At 34.3% G+C, this 18,793-nt stretch overlaps 1 protein-coding gene across 2 annotated transcripts in view; it reads right to left on the bottom strand.

Annotated features, from left to right (window-relative positions):
* Window positions 1-18,121, bottom strand: part of LOC117174242 (CLK4-associating serine/arginine rich protein-like) — a 192,334-nt gene extending 174,213 nt beyond the window's left edge. For both annotated transcript variants that reach the window (XM_033363145.1, XM_033363147.1), the window contains exon 1: window positions 17,879-18,121. In XM_033363145.1, coding sequence (XP_033219036.1) covers window positions 17,879-18,010 — 132 coding nt within the window. In that variant the 5' untranslated portion in view covers window positions 18,011-18,121. The remainder of the gene's footprint in view (window positions 1-17,878) is intronic.
* Window positions 18,122-18,793: the final 672 nt, after the last annotated feature.

The raw sequence follows: 18,793 nt of genomic DNA, 5'->3' as shown, positions 1-18,793 counted from the left end.
CTTTTCGATCCTTTTCGGAAACGACTCGATTTACGATCACTCATTATGACTTTCGAATTTATTTATGGTTTTATAATTTGTACTTTATTCGAGTATAACGCAGTTTAAGTTATAATTTTTTTAAGTGAGCAAGGATGAACTTTTTTAAATTCAGGTAAATTTTATTTTAAAAATATTTATTTTACTTTATACTAAATGCATAATTTGTTACCATATACTGGATTTTTCAACCAAAAATATTATTTTTCCACTAAAAAGGAGGAATGCTTAAAAAATTACATAAATTTGCAAACAAAAAGTAAAATTTTCAACCAAATTGTTGAATTTGCAGTTCAAAAATTAATTTTAAACAAAAAATTTCCAACGTCCAACATTCTAGTGGAAAAATAATATTTTACTCGCGAATTAAGCTAGTTTGTTAAAACTGCGTTTCTTTTTATTTAAATTAGCTTTTACGAATTAAAAAGGTTTGAACATTTTTATTGAAAAATCAACTACATTTTTCGTCGAAAATTAATCTTTTTGGTCGATAATTAATTTTTTTAATGACAATTTAACTAATCCGGTTTTGGTAGAAAATGTATTTGCTTTAGTTAAAATTTTAACTATTTGGTTGCAAATTGATGTATTTTGTTAAGAATCCGTCTTTTTTGGTAGAAAATTAATCTTCTCGTTGGAAAATTAAACTGTTTTTTATTGAAAGTAAAAGTACTTTTTATTTAAAATATCAACGATTACATGTTTCGTTGAGATTTCAGTTTTTATGTTAAAAATTGAACTAACTTAGTGACATTTTTTATTTTTGTTTGTTTAAAATTCAATTTTAAAAAATTTTTAAATTTAATTTTTTCAACTGATTGGTCATTTTTGGTTTTTCAATTAAACTATTTGGTTGAAAATGTATGTAATTTGGGCAAAACTCGTCTATTTTAGTAGAAAATTAAAAAATTTTCGTTAAATATGAATCTGTTTTAGTTGAGAATTGAACTCTTTTTTTCTAATTAATCTTTTTGATTAAGTTCACCTGTTTTTTCTTTAAAATGAAAATCCTTCTTTGTTTAGAAGTGGAACTACTTCGTTCATTCATGACAAACAATACGATTTTACCAAATCCTCCCCTACCTAATTCACTAAATTCACAAGAAAAATGTAGTTGGCAAAAATTATGTGAAATAAAGGCGATCAAAACTTTTGAATTGTAACAAAGCGGGTGCGTGCTTCAGAATTTCAGAATAAAACTTTTTGTAATTTATGCACAGTCCCTTGCTTGCCATGCAAGATGTGAATTGAACACATGTTCAATTTATTAGCATGTTTGACTTCATTGCGGCACCGCCAGATATTTTTTTATTTAAAAAATCAATAGATATTTTCATTTTCAATAAAGCTTAACAACTTTTCAGCAACAGCAGTTTTAGTTTTTTCAAATCTGGTATTTTGTCAAGGTGCCATCTTTCAAATTAAAACTTGCAACATAGGTATTCGTGAATTTCAATTGAAACAAATTAAAAGTTGGTCCTCTGAACCTAAAATCATGTAAAAGAAGAAATATCATCTTAGCAGATGTTGGTATCAAGAAAAATTATAAAAATTTGATACGTGTTTGAGAAAAAAATGATATATTACCAAACAAAAGTTCCTAATATATCTATTTGTAAAGTTTAGAATCTGGAGACAGCGATAGAGACCTAACATTAGAATAAACCTGATTTATCTAGTCAGTAAACACTGATTACTTGGAAAACATGAATATTTAGAAGAGAAAATATCGACAGGTCGAAAAGAAAATAACAACATAACCTGCAAACTGTCAAAATTGCGTGAGCGGTTTTACCTTATTTGAACACAATTCGCAATTTTCTCTTCTGCAATTATAATAACACTGTTCAATTTAATTTTCCTTGTCCCACTTGAAATGCGATTACATTGTTTTATAAAAAGAAAATCAAACACACTAAAAGCCGACATTCTCTCTGCAGGCCACATACATCCGACCCGTCCCGTCTCATGGTTTCATTTGTTCCCTTTCGACAAGATCGACATTGGACATGTGGCTCAGACTCAACGAGTTGCACTTGTGTGCGTGAGAATCCATATATACGTAAGGTGGTGAAAGGTCAGATGCTGGTTCCCGAAATGGCCCGCAGAGACAACAAAGTAAACATAGTGGTGTTGCCTAATAATGAACTCCCTCTCAGTTTCTCTCTGTTCATAGGACCTATAGCGTAATCTTAAATTGCTCAATTAAAACTAATGCAGTCACAGGGCCGGCCAGAGATGGGTACTATGGGTCCAAACATACCGGGCAACGAGCTCAATTGGAGCCCCTTTCTTGGGCCTTGCAATTATTATTTTTTCTGTGCTGTTTCTAATTCAAGTACAGTTCACTATATGTGATTTTACTTACACTCATTTCATTAGCAATTTGCTACTTCATGTGCAGCAAATGAATTTGCGTTATCATAAAGGGAGGTTTTCCCCTAAGAAAAGAAAAAACTGATACTTTCAATAATTTTCAAGCTTATGTTTCTGTGTTATCGAAAATCTTATTTTCAGAAAATCTGAGACCCCACAGAATTTCAAGTGTTGTGCCATAGTGAATAACTTTTCAACTTACGGTAGTGTTATATTTCAAATTAAAACCAAAGTTTTCTTCATGGAACCAATATTACTTTTCTCAACTTTCTAAGTCGCTAAATGGTTAATTAAGAATAGTAGCAGAAAGTCTTCAATAGATCAATCAACACGACTCAAAGACGCAAACTATTATATAAAATGCAGTACTGTTATATTTCCAACATAAAAAAATCTTGTTAAAAAGAAGGTAAACAATTTTATTCCCAAAATTTTAAAACGATCTTGACCGGTTATGGTAGGTAACGACAGTTTCTTATAAATTGGACAATTAATGCGTCTCGAAGACAAGAACAAATATACCGTATACAATCCTGTAGCCCAGGCCTTAGGGCGTTGAAAAGGCTTAAAACAATGCTGAAGGGATAGAAATGGTCAATATAGTACTTTTCAAAACTGTTAAGTGATGTGTATATATAAGAACTGCATAAATCCCCTACTATCGCCTGAAATTGAAGTTATTATCCATTAATTATACATTGCTTGCATTATTAATCATATTATTATAATATTGAACTATTATGAGAAGTTGTAGGCTCCGAAGCTACGATCATGGTTCTTTCACCTATGGTTTCACCTATCGATACTTTTATAGAGCTACCAATCTTCATGTAATGTTATGAGGAACAGTATTCACGGACCAGATGAAGTCATCCCAGAACATCTTTTTGGATCCGGTTCGCGATGGACTGAGCCCGATGCTGGCAAGCTCGAATCTTGTTGAGTTGGCTAAGAAATGAAGCTTTCATATCTCCAAGGCAGCCGATTATGAGAATTGCAAGATGGACTTTGTAGCCTTGGTACAGCCTGCTAAGCTCGAGAAGAAGTGCTGGATATGTAGCCCGTTTCTTTTCCTCCTTTGCCGCGATATTATCCTCGGCTGATACCAAAAACATGCCCAAGTGCTTCTAGCAGTTGGTATCACCTACAGGTACATTTATTATGCGATTAGGGTAAAATAATGTTTCTTTAACGCCGTCTTGGCAGACAAATAGAAACACCTCAGCCTCCGATCTCAATCCAGCAGACTTGAGGGAAATGTTGGATAGTCCCATCGATAGCTCTTCTCTACCTATAATGCTGTAGATTTCACCTTGTAGGGTCTTGTTGATATGTTCTGGTAGTAGATAGATAAATGTTTATTTTTCGGCTTTCTGGTATAAAAAAATGTATTTACTTACAATTCCATTTTTTACAGAAATTTCTTAAAACTACCTCTTAAAAACTAATATTCATCCACAACTTATATCTAAGCCACTCGATTTTAACGCCTGGCCTTTATCGCTTCGCCACACTTCGCCTTGCATGCATGTCGCTACTTTCTCGCTTTACCTCGTATTTTCAGCCTCTGTCTCCGCGGCTAATACCTAATAATTACCTACTATTTACAATATTTACCATTTTCTTACACCTACCTCCTTTTTTATTTGCAATCTTTCCTTCTGCATTCCTCTTCCTCTTTCCTTCTCTTTTTTCCGTCTTACCCAACACCCCCTTCACCCACGTTGCTGCCCTTTCGTCCCCTCTTTCATGCAACAATTCTATCCCACTCCTTTCCACCTCTTCATACTCCTCCAACCAGTGCTTCACTTTTGCATCCCCCTTCCCGCACAATTCATATATCCTTTTCTCTCTAGTAAGCCAAAGATATTATAATCCTCTATACATCCGCATTTCATCCTTGTTATAAGTTCCTGACTTCCTTGCTCTTCTTTCTCACACAAATATTGCGCTCTCTACCTTAGCATAATCGACATATAGTTCCCGTTAAACCTTCATTCTCTTATTCTCTTCTCCCCTGATCCCTTCGCTCTCTCCATGCCGTTTCTCTTAACCCCCTCATATAACCCCTTTCCTTCCTCGTGCATTCTTCTCACTTCATCCATCTCCAATCCATTGGCGCTCAAAATACCTTTCCCTTTCCCCCTCCCTCTTCCAACCCCTACATCTATTCTCCTTCTCCCACCAACACTCCCTAACTAGCTTAATTCCTTTCTCTTCCAAAAATTTCTTATCATATTTACACGCTCCAATCCCCGTTGTAATCCCTAAACTCGTTCTTTCTGTCGCCATCCTGAAAATATAGATCGGCGTATTTCTTGCCTACTATAGTGTCCACTTTACATACTTCTCAAGTATCCTACTTATCTCCTCACTTACGTTCGACCCTCGCACCTGCATTCCATATAATAAGACACTCATCACTAGCGAATCGAACAATTTTATTCTCCTTACAAAATCATCTGCGAACCTCTTTGCCAGTCCTCACACCTGCCTAATCACCACATTTGCCCTTCTCTCTCTCTCTTTTATGTGAGTATTCACTCCCCCAATCCTTCGAAACAGGAAGCCCAGGTACATAAACCCTTTCACCTACTGTACCGCTTCTCCCTTCCACTCTCCTCCCTTCTTTCCTTAACACCATGAACTTAAACTTGTCCGCATTTAACTCTAACCTATTTTTGTCCAAATATCTTCTCAACCTTTTCATCGTCGCCTTTACGGTCTCTGCGCTCTTTGCTAGAAGGACTATGTCATCTGCATATGCGAGTGACCATATTCTGTCTCCCCCTACCACGCCGGCCGCTAGCTTACTTTCCATATCCGCGATTAAAACTGCAAAAAGCGTTGTATCCTTTTTAGCTAATTATCTATCCACCACGCTGCTGCAAGACGTAAATATTGTAGATAGTACTCCTTCCCTCTCTAAGGCCTGCCTGCGTCTCTGGCAATATTCCTTTACCCTCAACATCCTTCCGCAGCCTATCTGCCAAAACCATCGCGTATATTTTTTACGCCATATTCACTAGCGTAATTCCTTTATAATTTGCCTGCCGCTCCCTATCCCCTTTTTTATACAGTGTTACGATCAACCCTTCCCTCCACCCTCTTGGGAATTCCTCACCCCTCTATACTTTGTTTATTACCCCCTTCAATCTCTCCCTTATATCTTGTGTGTCAAACAGCCAAGTTTCATTTCTCTACCCCGTCCAGCCCTGCTGCCTTGGACCTTTTCAAAATATTTATCTGCTTCTCTATCTCCTCTTCATTCAGCCACTCTCCATCTACCTCTCTCGTTCTTCTAGTCCCCTTCTCTCTTCATTGTATCTAATGACTGAAATTAATCTTTCAACAATTCCCTCCATTCCTCATTCCCTTCTGTCTCACTTATCCCCACCCTGCGTTTCCTGAACCTATTAATTACCTACCACACCTCCCCTTCTGTCTTAATACTTCACAACTCCTCTTCTAGATCTTTTTCCTTTTCCTGCTCTTTCTTCTTACACATCACCCTAAACTCCTTCCTCATTTCTACGTACTCCTCCCTTTCCTTTCTCTTTCAGATCCTCTCATATCTCTTCCATCGACTCAAGGTTTAAGGAAGAGAATAAATTACGTGATTGAATTTTCGGCACTAGTCGGTGGTAATATCACAGCAAAAGGAGGAAGAAAAAATGGTGAAATATCAAGCACTTCTTTTCGAGCTAACCCAGCTGTACCATCTTGCAGTTCTCATAATCAGCTGTCTTTGAGGAATAAAAGCCTCATTTCTTAGCCAAATCAACCAAATGCCTGCATGACAGCGTCTGTCTCAGTCCATCAAGAGCCAGATGCAAATGGCTGTTTTTCTGAGGTCACTTACCCCGGTCCCTCAACGCTGTTCCTTATAACATTCTAAGATTTTTCGCTCTAAAAAAGTATCCAAAGGTGAAACTTTCATCTCCAACTGTGCCGTCTGTAACGTAAGGTCACCTGCGGCTAGAGACCGGACTCCAAGGAACAGTGTTGTAGGAAATCTCTTGCGTAAATTTCACGCTCTTACTTACCTTCTGGGATAGAAGAAGCAGGAATGAATGACGCACACGTTCCGATTGCGTCGGGATTGGTTTCTTCAAGGAACCATGACCATAGCTTCTGGAGCTTAAAACTTCACACTAGTTCCATATTAAAATAAAATTAATAATTAATTGATAATACGTCAGTTTCAGGTGATAATAGGCCATTTATGCAGTCTTTATATCGATGGTCCGTACGAAGACTAGCATCGTTCAGCGCTTGACGAACACAAACACCGTTCGACGTACCTAGCGAAGTGTAGCACGGTTCAAAATTCCTTAAAGAGTAGCACCACTCCTCGAGCACTCGCAAAGCTAAACACTACACGCCGGTGCTCGCCAAGATTAACACGAATCTCATAACGCCTACGAAAAGTAGCATCGTTCGTAGACAGTTTATTCAGTGCTCATGAAGAGAAGCACGACCCGTAGAGCGCTGGAGAAAACTAACACCACTCTCAAAGCACTGGTGAAGCGTAAAACCACTCGCAAAAACCTGACGAAAAGTAGCACGGCAAGTCAAGCGCTGATGAAGAGTAGCATGACTGGCTGTTGCTTATAAAATTAATTAATTCAAATTCATGTAATGAACTTTGGTCAAACTCTATTATCAATACAAATAATTGCAAATAACAGTCCATACGTTATTTAAAAAATTTGTCAATTTGACGAGTATTTTATTTGAATAACAAAACATTAAGAGCCTTTTATTTAAAAAAGCCATAGTATTATTTGAGCTTTTTGTTGCAGCAAAATGAAATTTCATGTAAAATTTAGTCTCAGACATATATCGTAAAGATATATTTTTTCCTACAAAATTTATATTACATTAATTTAAAGATAAACAACTCGTAAATTAAGCCCCCAACTTTTGAAACCATAAAAAACGTTCTTATACTCATTTTACGCTTTGTAAGTTATGCTAAGTTTCGTCAATGCTGATTAAGTAATGCTACTCTTCGTCAGCAATGTATTAGTTGTGCTAGGCTTCGTCATCGTTCGCCGAGTGGTGTTACTTTTCGTTAGCGTCAAGCGAGTTGTGCTACGCCTTGTCATCGCTCGCCCAGTGGTGTTACTTTTCTTCCGCCTTAGCGAGTTGTGCTAAGATTCGTTACCGTTCGACGAGTTGTGCTTCGTTTTGTCAGCCATCGGTGAGTACTGCTATTTTTCGCTAGGCTTTATGAAGGGTGCTAGTTTTCGTTAGCCGGCTTGAGCCCTATTAGACTTCGTAAATCTTTTTGAATGGTGCTAGTCTTCTTACGGACCAGCGATATATACTCTACCCTTTAAAGTATGTGAGGTAGCTGTGTATTTTGAGGTGAGCGGATTTTGGAGTGTATAGAAAGTTTTTTTTGTGAAAGATTGATTTAGAGTTCGACAAGGGGGTGAGAATATTTTTGGGGATCAAGACAGATATTTGTGGAAGTTGAGGTTAGGTTGGTTTGAGGTTTGCGGCAGGATGGGAGGACCGGATAGGTAATAGGAGGGTGGGGTAGAGAGAGAAGGCAAGGCAGGAAAGGGGAGAACAAAGAAAGAAAGGCAAATGTAAACTATAGGCAAACAGAGCTGGGACTGAAGATCCGATGGAAGACGGAAGATGGAAAGAAAAGAGAGGAATAATGATAGAAGTAATGGGGACATATGAAGAAAAGTAGGAGAAAGAGGGAGAGGAAATAAAGAAAGAAATTAGGCGGGAAATGGTCGAACTTAGGAAAGAAATTAGGAATGGTAAGAAGTCAGGAAAAAGCTAGAGAAAAGGATGCAAACGTTTGGACAAAGAATAGAAAAGTAGAATGAGACTAAGACTAAGATAGGAATGGAGAAGGTGCAAAGTGTAGAAAGAGAAGAGTGTAGAGGGGAGAGAATGGTACTGATAACACAAAAGAAATGGGAACGTAAGAGTAACGTGATGACAAAAAAAGAGGGTGTTATAGAGAAGCTAGGAGAGAAAAGAGGACGATTTTACATGGTTATGAAGAAAGATGCAGTATAAATTAAATAAAACAGCGGAAGAGGAAAGATAAAAGGGAAGAAGAACATGGGCTAAGTGTGTGTGGATAAAGATAGAAGGTGTACGGTGGGATTAGGACAAAGACAGGGAAGATTTAGTAAAAAATTAGGTTTCGGGAAACTATGAGAGAAAGGAACGCGAGATATAGAAATAAGAAATAGTAGGAAATAAAAATAGCAGAGATGAAAGTAGGGAATATTGGAGGATTTGCTACTGGGATATAGCAGGCTTGAAAAGAAAGGATAGGCAGTTTACGAGAATTTTGACACAATGGGATGTAAGTAATACATTATAGACACATGGCTAGATGAAAAGAAAAAGGAAAGAGTAAGGGGAAGATTGCCAAGACGTTACAAATGGCAGGTTCAAAATGCAACGAGGTAAAATAAAAAAGGCAGATTAATGCGAGGAATGGTGATGGGAATAGGGAATTAATGAATAACAGAGATAAAGGAGGAAGGAAATGGGGTGCACAGCGAGGACGAAAATCGAAATAAAAGACACTGAATGGGGAGGGAAATAAATTGGTAAAGAGCGAAGAGGAGATGGGATAGTATATCCTGAAGGTAAATTTAGAGGGAGATGAGGAAGAGGAATATAAACGTTCAGGAGTAAAAAGAGAAAGGGTAATTCATTATGTGGTAATGGACGACGATATTAGAGAGAAGTTCCAGAAACTAAAGGTAGAGAATTACATAGATTCGGATCACTTCTCCACAATAGTGAAATCTGAGGTAGGAAAGAGAAATAAAAAAAGACTAAAAAGGAAGCAAAAATAAAATGAGCAGCAAGAGGGGACTTGTCAATGAAAGGTAAAGAACAGTTTAAGAGGTCTGGAATATCAAAATGGGGGAAGGAAATGTGAACGAGATGGAAATAATGATAGGAGAAATAAAAATAGTATTAAGTTTCACAAGAAAAAAAGAAGTTAGTGACGGAGTGAATAGAAGTGGATAAGATGAGGAATGTAAACAGAAGAAGGAAGAAGGGGTTTAAGAGAATGGATAAAAGAACAAGTATTGGAGAAAAATATAAGAGAAAAAAGAAAAGAGTAAATCAGCAAATTAACCCTTGTTTGGAATACTTCTGGGGTGATCGGAATTATAGCAACAGCAATTTTTTAAAACAATAATATATTGAATATTTTGATCTGAAACCTTCATCAGATCATCTTAAGATCTTCCTTTAAAGGATTATGTAGATTATATAACCGAAAAATTAAAATGGAGTATTAATTAAATAATTATTAAAGTAAGGGAAAATGGTCGTGGGGTGTTATCCAGCCCAATGTGCCAAACAAGGGTTAAAAGGGAGGAAATAGTCAAGGTATTAGGGATTACGAAAAATGAAAAGGCACCTGGCATAGATATGATTCCAAATAAAGTCTGGAAATACAGGGGATGGCAAAATTAACGGAAAAGGCATAGATAATGTGCAATAGAGTATGGAGAGGATAGGGGTGGCCAGAGTTAGAAAAGCAAGAAGTAGTGATACCCACAGTGACGGAAGGCAAACGGGAGAAGATTGAAGATTATAGAGGAGTGACACTAATGTCAACGTTGTATAAACTATGTATATGCAACTGTTTTATCAAAGAGTTTAAAGAAAGATGTTGAAGAAAAAAACATAGAACCACCAAATCAGAAGGTGTTTAGAACAAGGATAAAGGTGATGGATAATATGTATTAAAAATTAGTCATAAGAACAGCCGCAGAATTTCTCCGGGAGCGGGTGCTAATCTGAAAAATTGCACCCGCTCCCAGCGAAATCGCGGTAAAAATTCAGCCCCAACTACGTCTCAAGACCGTGAGATAGGCGGTTACTGTCTGTAACGGAACCAATACGACGATCCGGTAAAAGTTTTGAGCACCCTGAGAACACGAAGTGATCCAAGGACTGCTGGCTTCTGCATTTTTCCCGCAAGTGTTTTAGCATATTGTTGACACGCAGGGATGCTTTTCAGGCTATTAACGAGTAAAAGCTTGGCACCTCCAAGAGCGCCGATGATAAAGACGAATAGTTTAACAGAATATTTCGGGTACAATCGTTGCAACTCCCTTATAAGGTATCTATACCTATCTTTCTTTTCATCCTCCTTGGCAATGATGTTTTTGCCAGCTGATGCCGAAAATTCGATAACGAACATGGTTCGCTTCTCAAAGTCAAGAAGAACCATGTCTGGCCTCGAGTGTGCAACAGTAATAATTTTCGAGAATATAAAGTTACAGTATATGAGGCACTTCCCATTCTCGACAATTAACTCGATTTCCCTAGGCGCATTTAGAGGAGAGATATTAAGGTTAATGCCGTAAGAGTGACAGAGATGGTAATAAAGCACTCTTAGTGCCGCATTGTGCCTTTGGATGTAGGTCGTTCCCGCATGCGTTGGCCAACTAGATAGTATGTGAGCTAAGTACTCGGGGTGTGCATGGCACACCCTGCAGCTATCATCGGAAATGTCTTGGCTCAAAATGTGGCAACGGTATGTTAAGGTGGATATCACACCGTCTTGGCATGCCATAATGAAACCCTCCGTACCAGACTTCAATACGGGCGATTTAAGGAAAGCAAACGTTAGCTCACACGACATTGACTGATCCTCCACACTTCTGTGGAAGATACCGTGCATCCTCTTATCGACTAAATATTTTGTGACAAAATATTGTTTGAACAAATTTAAGGTTATCGAAAATAAGTAATAAATTTATGCCAAAGGCCATCACATTTACTTTAAATTTCAGGTATAAAATATTTAGAAGACATCAAAAGCATATAATTTAAGAAAACAGCCTGGAAAAGAAAGCAGCTTGCAATAAAAAAAGGTTTTAATTCTCTAGAAGACGCTCAATCCTCGAAGGTATATTTGGCAATTTGAAACTATACAGCCATTTATTTACAATAAACTTAGTGTCGAATAGAGCGCAATTAAAAGGTGTCAACTTTCAACAGCTCTAATTGCGGTAATATTAGAGCTAGAGCAGTTTTTGTTTGTTTTGTAGATAATTTAACCTTTCATTTGTTATCAATTGGTTTTCATGTAAAATCCACAGAGAAAAAAGTATTTGATAAAAACTAAAATTTTCTAACAAAATTTCATTGGAAAATCACTTTTACAGGATATATCTTCTAAACTATTAGTGTTAGGATTTTGTTTTTTTGTAGCCTTTTCAGGAATTTTGTCAACTTTTTGTTTTAATTATGGACTTAAATTGTACGAAGCATCCGTGACGAGAAAATTTCAAAACACTAATTTTTTTGCACTTTTTTAACATTTTAAAAGCCTACCAATGGTCACTCGTGATTAAACATTTACCTTTTTTTTAATCATCAAATTACAAGGTATGGGCCCATAAATATCACATGGCTTTTTCTCTGAGAAATGTACAATATAAATAGTATTGGGTACGGCCACGGCAACGAGCTGGCGCTATGTGTTACCTGAAAGTGGCAATTTCTTAGGGATGAATTCCACTTGTTTACATGCGATTGCAAATATATAAATTTATAATGAAAATAAGAGTTTAATAATCAGATAACGAGAGTGCCTGTAGGAAATCTGATAAAATCTCGAGCCAGGGAAAAAAACTTTCGCTCGAGTTTATTAAACGGTTTGGTCGGAATTGAATTTTGAATTTCTCTTGTCAATGACAGATCTCCTCTCGGATTAAAAACATCACATAAAGTATTTCAATATTCTTGTTTTTTGAAAAGGAAATACTATCTACGGAAAAATTATTGTGTTAATTGGGTCAGCAATATTATATTTATACGATTTATTATTTTCGTAAACGTAATGCTAGTTGTGAGATTTTGAGGTAAGAACGTTTAATTGTCCCATAACATTTATGGAGTATATTTTATTTTAATTTTATAAGTATATTTTGTGACAAAATATTGTTTGAATAAATTTAAGGTTGTTGAAAATAAGTAATAAATTTATGCCACTTAGCGATAATACAGTAATATTTTGGTAAAAAAAATAATTTTGGAAAACATGTATTTGAAAAAATTAAATTTGTTTAAATAATTGAAAATTAATAAATCAATGTCAATCAATATTTCACTATACTAATAGTAATAATTTTTAGGAAAAAACGGAATTCCGAAAGAAAAATTATTCAAACAAATTAAATTTGTTGAAATAATGGAAAAATTAATTAATGAATGTTGAGCATATTCTTAATTTGCTCTATTTCAAACATAGGGATATTCTAGTGTGCAAATTACACAATTCCGGATAAAAATACGATTGGTATTTTCATGTCCTCAGATGCTTGTATGGTACATTTTTAATTTTAAGTTCATAAAGTTAGAGTAAATGTTTACTGAAACCTTAAAAATACAAAGTATCTATGATAGTAAATTTACAAAATAGCAATACTTTTCAAAAAGAAAGTTTTAAGCAAACCTACATCTCATTATTTATTTGAATTTTTTATAGTGTGTGACCCGTATCTCACTTATAATTTATAAACATTTTAAACAAAACAAAAATGTTAGGAAATTTATAATGATAAATCTCTTTAAGGGGATGTGATACTTACAGTTTCTCCGGCTTTTTCTCCACAAAAATTAAAATTTTTAAAAACTGAATTCGGAGATGCTATAAAATATCATGACGGACGTCCCCGGACTCTTTTTTGAGGGATGACAAAAAAATTTATTGTGCTAAATAAAAATTTTATGCATATGCATTATTTTGAAGTTACGTCGTTTTTCATCTCTGCCTTTCCGATAATCTAGAAATTATTTATGAAATAAACTTTTTTAATTGCCTGAAAACAAGGTTAGTTTCGGGAGATTAGTTACTATGTTTATTTGCAAGTCCAAAGTTTTCAGCCAAAAATGTTGTGTAGTTTGGAAGTAACGCTCGGGTGAATTGTAACACACATAACCTCGAAATATACACGCACGTTGTTAGCAATATCAAAAATTGTTTAATTAAAAAACACAAAAAAAAGTGTGCGGGGACGTCCGTTAGCATGTTTACTATCATTTCCCAGATTTTAAAGGCAAAATATTTCTTATCCTAGGAAAAGAGCCGGGGGAATGTAACGCTGAAAAAATCGATACTATTTCCTAAGCGCTATGCAAATTAATCACACTTTGCTGAATTAAAACTTTTTTTAATTAACCCACAAAAAAGTGTGTGGGGACGTCCGTTAGCATGTTCGCTATCATTTCCCAAATTTTTAAGACAAAATATTTATTATAGTAGAAAAAAAGCCAGGGGAACCTAAAACAGGTAAAATCGACAATTTTCGAAGTATCACATGCCCTTAATGCTCTTCTTTGTATTACAATATATTTTTGATTTAATAAACACCTGTAATTTAACGTCGTATTGGGGAGAACGAACATACACTAATCTGATAACGCTGCACTGAATTTGGCTTATTCCCTTTACGCAAAAATTACTTAAGGTTCTACTCAGCGGCACTAACCCCGAATGAATATAAACTGCCACTGAGGGGTAAAGATATCCTAGTGGTGGGAATGTGGATCAAGAATATCTTAAATATTAATCAATTGAATCATTGTCATTTCACAAATTTTTGAAAAATTTCCAATGTTTTTAAAACATTAGGAACCAGCTTCTACTCATTACTAAGTTATTATTATTATAATATTGTAAAATATGGAGATCAAAATAAGAGAAATGTTTCAGTGATTCGAAAGTTATATGAAATCTAAAAAAAAAAAAATAAATAAATAAAGAAAGTTAATATTATAGTTGAAAAATTATGTATGGATTCAAGCACATGGCTAGCCTGATAAGTTAGACAACTATGTATTGGATTTCTAAAGAAACTGTTTACGCAAAATTCATTAGTCAATCTTTTTCTACGATATATTTGTTGTAATCGAAAAAAATTAATCAGGATAAGTTCTTGCATAACTTATAATTGCCAATTTGGAAAAAGTGATTAATTATTGAACTCTGATCTTCTTTTTCTCCGAGTGGAATTTTTTGTACCCGTTTTATTTATGCTGGCACACATCAAAGGGATATATTAGAAGAATTCTTTTTAATAGTTTTAAAAATTCAGATATACTTACGAAATAGTGCTCTCATATGTAATATTCGCGAACCTTTTGATAAATATAAATTTAATAGTACGAATTATGGATTTGTGCAAGTTCTGTTTTATTTAACTTTCTTTACTTAATTATTGTCCCTTATTTTTCGTGCATTTTTAGTTCATTTATTTGCACAATATATTTCCCAATTTTCTGGATCCCCCCTCAAAACAAGCCGGGTGGCCGTCCGACCTGCGCCCCCCCCCCCCCAGGGGTTGGCGCCCCTGAGCACAAGTAACTTTCATGTGAAGTAATGGGCGAAAATTATATATATTGAAAATGACTAAACTATAACCCGTCGAAAGTGTCGAAAAATGGGTATAAAAAATGGAAAATATAGTTTACGCCCATTATTTCATATTAAAGTTAATTTTTTCTCATGTTATATAAAAGCTCGAAAACTATTGAATTAGTGTCATTTGATTCAATTCAACTTTACATTATAAAGTTAGAGTTTTTCTCTATTCTATACAGTGTTACCAACACGGACACTCTACATTACTGTAAATGCGAGTCATCAGGCGCTTCATTGTCTGCCGCTCGCATATTTATTTGAAATGTTAAAAAATACAATTTTTTAATTTATTATTAATAATTAAAAATAATATTTTAATATGTTCAAGTGGTCCGTGGATGGCTTTCAATATATTCTGAGCATTAGGTTAAAAAATAAAATAAGTATTTAGTAAATAAAAAATAGCATGTTACTCAATGTAATCTTTTTTTATTTTTGTAGTTATTGTTACTAATTTATGCATTTAAAGCTTTGTATATTAATTAAAATGAATATATAAATTTTAATGTAAGTAATGAAGTATCAACGCGTTTTGAAATTAAAAAATTGCTGAAATATAAGTGCCGGATTGAAGAAATCCCGAATACTAAAATTACTGACAAAAAACTGTCGAATTATAAAATATCCAAATTAAAACAATTAAATTTTTTTTAAATCAATATAATTTATTTAAAATAAAAGAATTAAATATTTTTATCAAAGAAGCACAATTTTTAATATTTAAAGTTTTCATACATTATTATTTCAATTGAAAATAACAATACAGGAATCTTATTATTTGAGAATTGTTCAATTGGGGAATTTTATTTTTCTTGACTTTTCGGTCGTCTTTTAAAATATTCGAAAATTTTCGTAATTTTGGCATCTAGAAAAGGAACAGAAAAATAGTACAAACCTCGTCGATGCTTTATTACAAAACTAAATTTAACATCTATGCTGGTAATTAAAAAAAAATCTATTTTATTTAGTATACATTTTGAAAGTTTTAAACTAAGTTCAACTCAGTTTCTATTTAATATTTAAATTTTATCAAATTTTAATTACAATTTCTCGATAAAGAACTGTTAAATACTTTAAAATCTACCTTTAATATAATTTGTATATCCATTTTAATCAGTATACAAAATTATTGATGCATAATTTAGTAATCATAATTTAAAAAATTAAAAAAGATGACATTGAATAACATATTTTTTATTTACTGAATATTGATTTTATTTTTTAACCTAATGCTCAGCATATATTAAAAACCATCCATGCACCACTTGAAAATGTTTAAATATTATTATTTTAAGGGCATGTGAAACTTAGAAATATATCGATATTACCAGTTTTAGGTTCCCCCGGCTCTTTTCCTGCAATAATCAAAATTTTGTCTTAAGGCCATGTGATAAGTGGGTCATGTGACCAGTGTCCTACCTTACCGAAACTTTTTTTATTTCCTAACTTATTTACACACGAAGCACCACATCGAGTTGAAATTTTGGGATAATAAATAAGAATCACTAAAAAAGGTGGCTCTGGTCCTAAATTTGAATAATTATGAAAAAAGCAAAAAATATTATTTATAAAAAAAAACTTTATAATTATAAAATAAGAAAAGCGTCGGTAAGGTAGATATCTGGCCACGTGACCCACTTGCCACATGGCATTAAGAGCATTTCGTACTTCGTCGTTTAACAAATAGGGTTCAATTCCCTCGGCTCTTTTTCCACAAAAATAAAAATGTTTAAAAACTGAATTCGGAGATGCTATAAAATATTATAACGGAATTTTCCCAAATCCTTTTTTGATAAATAATAACAAAAAATGTCTTGTGCTGAATAAAAATTGTATGCATGTGCACTATTTTGAAGATAGAATCGTTTTTCAGCTCTCTGTTACTCCGATAATGTTGGTCTCTGTCGTATCGATGCCGTCGGTAGCACTCAAGAATAATTATGGGAGAGAATTGTAATACATGACCTTAAAATACACACATCAAATTTAGCAACATTAATTTTATTTACTCCAGAAATGAAGAGTTCGGCGACGTCCGTTAGCATGTTCGCTATCATTCCCCAGATTGTGAAGACAAAATCTTTATTATGGTAGGAAAAAATCAATGACAGCCACTGATCCTAACTTCAAAATACTGCACATGCATAACATTTTTATTGAGCAAAATACATTTTTTGGGTTAAACCTCAAATGGAGAGTGCAGGGAAGTCCGTTATACTACTTTATAGCTTCTCCGAATTCAGTTACATTTTTTTCCATTTTTGTACACAAAAATCCGAGAGAAATAAACCCGATTTAATACACGATGAAGTATTATATGCCCTTAATTAATTAAAAAAAAATGTATTTTTAGCATTTCAAATCAGCGCGCGAACGGCAGCCAATATGTACTTTCACATCGTTGAATGCTGAGAGGAAAACAATGTACCAAATGCATGGGACAAAATATTATTTTTGTGTATCTTCATAATTAAAAATAATTACTATCGTTTTATCATGCTAATAAATAGTTCTTAAAAAATAAAAACTATTTTTCAAATGTACTTATATAGAAAAGAATTAGTTTTTACAAAGATATTAGCAAGATTGGGCAAAACTAGACCAAATACCACGCATTTGGTCCATTGCTTTCACCTCAGCAATGAACAAAGTGAAGTTAGCAAATGATTGAAGAGAAAATACCCAATGAAGTGCCTTATGCATCACATGCGCAATAGTGCAGTGTCCGTGTTGACAGCACTGATTCTAAAATACGCATAAACGTGACATCTTTCTGTACCTTTGCATTTTCAAAATCAAGTTTCTATATAAAAATAGTCATTTGATACAGTTAAAAAACATTGAATATTGACAAAGTTAAGTATCACACATGTCTTTATTAGGTCGCAATCGATTTCGGCGAAATAAAATGACATGCCTCCCTCATTTTTGCATCCGTTAACTCTATTTCTCTCGCCGACCCTGTAGGTAGAATTCACAACGACCCATTTCATTTGCCATACATCTACTTAATAATCTTACAATTTTCTCATAGTAATCCCGACGACGTTCGGCACGTCGGCGATAATCAACCAACATCCCGCGAATTTTCTTCTCTTGTTTACGAGCTTCGTGCCACATTCTACCACCAGTCTTCTTCACAGAGAAGCTCATTTTTCACTTGAACACTTGAACTATAAGCCGAAAACGATAATCTCAGTCCAAACGACAATCAAACGATAGAAGACACGAAGACTTTCTAAGCAAAAAGGCATGAGACTAAGAATAGGTGACATGCGCATACCATGGACCCATGATCTAACAAATACATGGTCTAGCCACGCGCAAGTAAAAAAAACCGAACCAATAAGAACCCACCGCTTAATTTCTCCATCTTGGATAAGAAAGGCGGCAAACGTAAGGGATTTTAAAATGCAAAATGTAAGAATTAAAATTTCTTGTACTTTTCAGATGTATAAATATTTGAATCCTTATAAAATGTATTATAATAATGTTCAAGATCGTAAAAGGAAAATACGGATTAACTGTAATTTTAGGTTATGTGTTTCATAACTTCTTTCTGCTCACAAAAAATGACGTATTTGTGTCAAATAAAATGAAATTGAAGTCAAGCGGGAAAGTTCTGACCAAAGAAAATTATATAATGCAGTGCAGGTTGGCCGCTCGACCGGAAAACCTAGAAAACCGGGAAATTACAGTGAATTTATTTTTTGACCGCGAATGTTACAAAATTTGTATAATAAAAATGTTTTCCAACTTTGATTTTTTAAATTTTCCAGTTAAATTTTTTTTGTTTTTCAGCATATATTTTAATTGAAGAATTTTAAAATGCAGTTTTAGGGGTTAAAAAAATAAAAATTAGAAATTTTTAAAATCGAAGATTTTTTTATAAAGAACTAGGTGGCTGTCGGACTGGAAAACCGAGAATTTTACGAA

This window comes from Belonocnema kinseyi, chromosome 6 (genome assembly GCF_010883055.1).
Source record: "Belonocnema kinseyi isolate 2016_QV_RU_SX_M_011 chromosome 6, B_treatae_v1, whole genome shotgun sequence".
NCBI classification, from domain to species: Eukaryota; Metazoa; Arthropoda; class Insecta; order Hymenoptera; family Cynipidae; genus Belonocnema; species Belonocnema kinseyi.
Note: the sequence above shows the minus strand (reverse complement) of the source record. Positions and strands in the feature narration are given on the sequence as shown.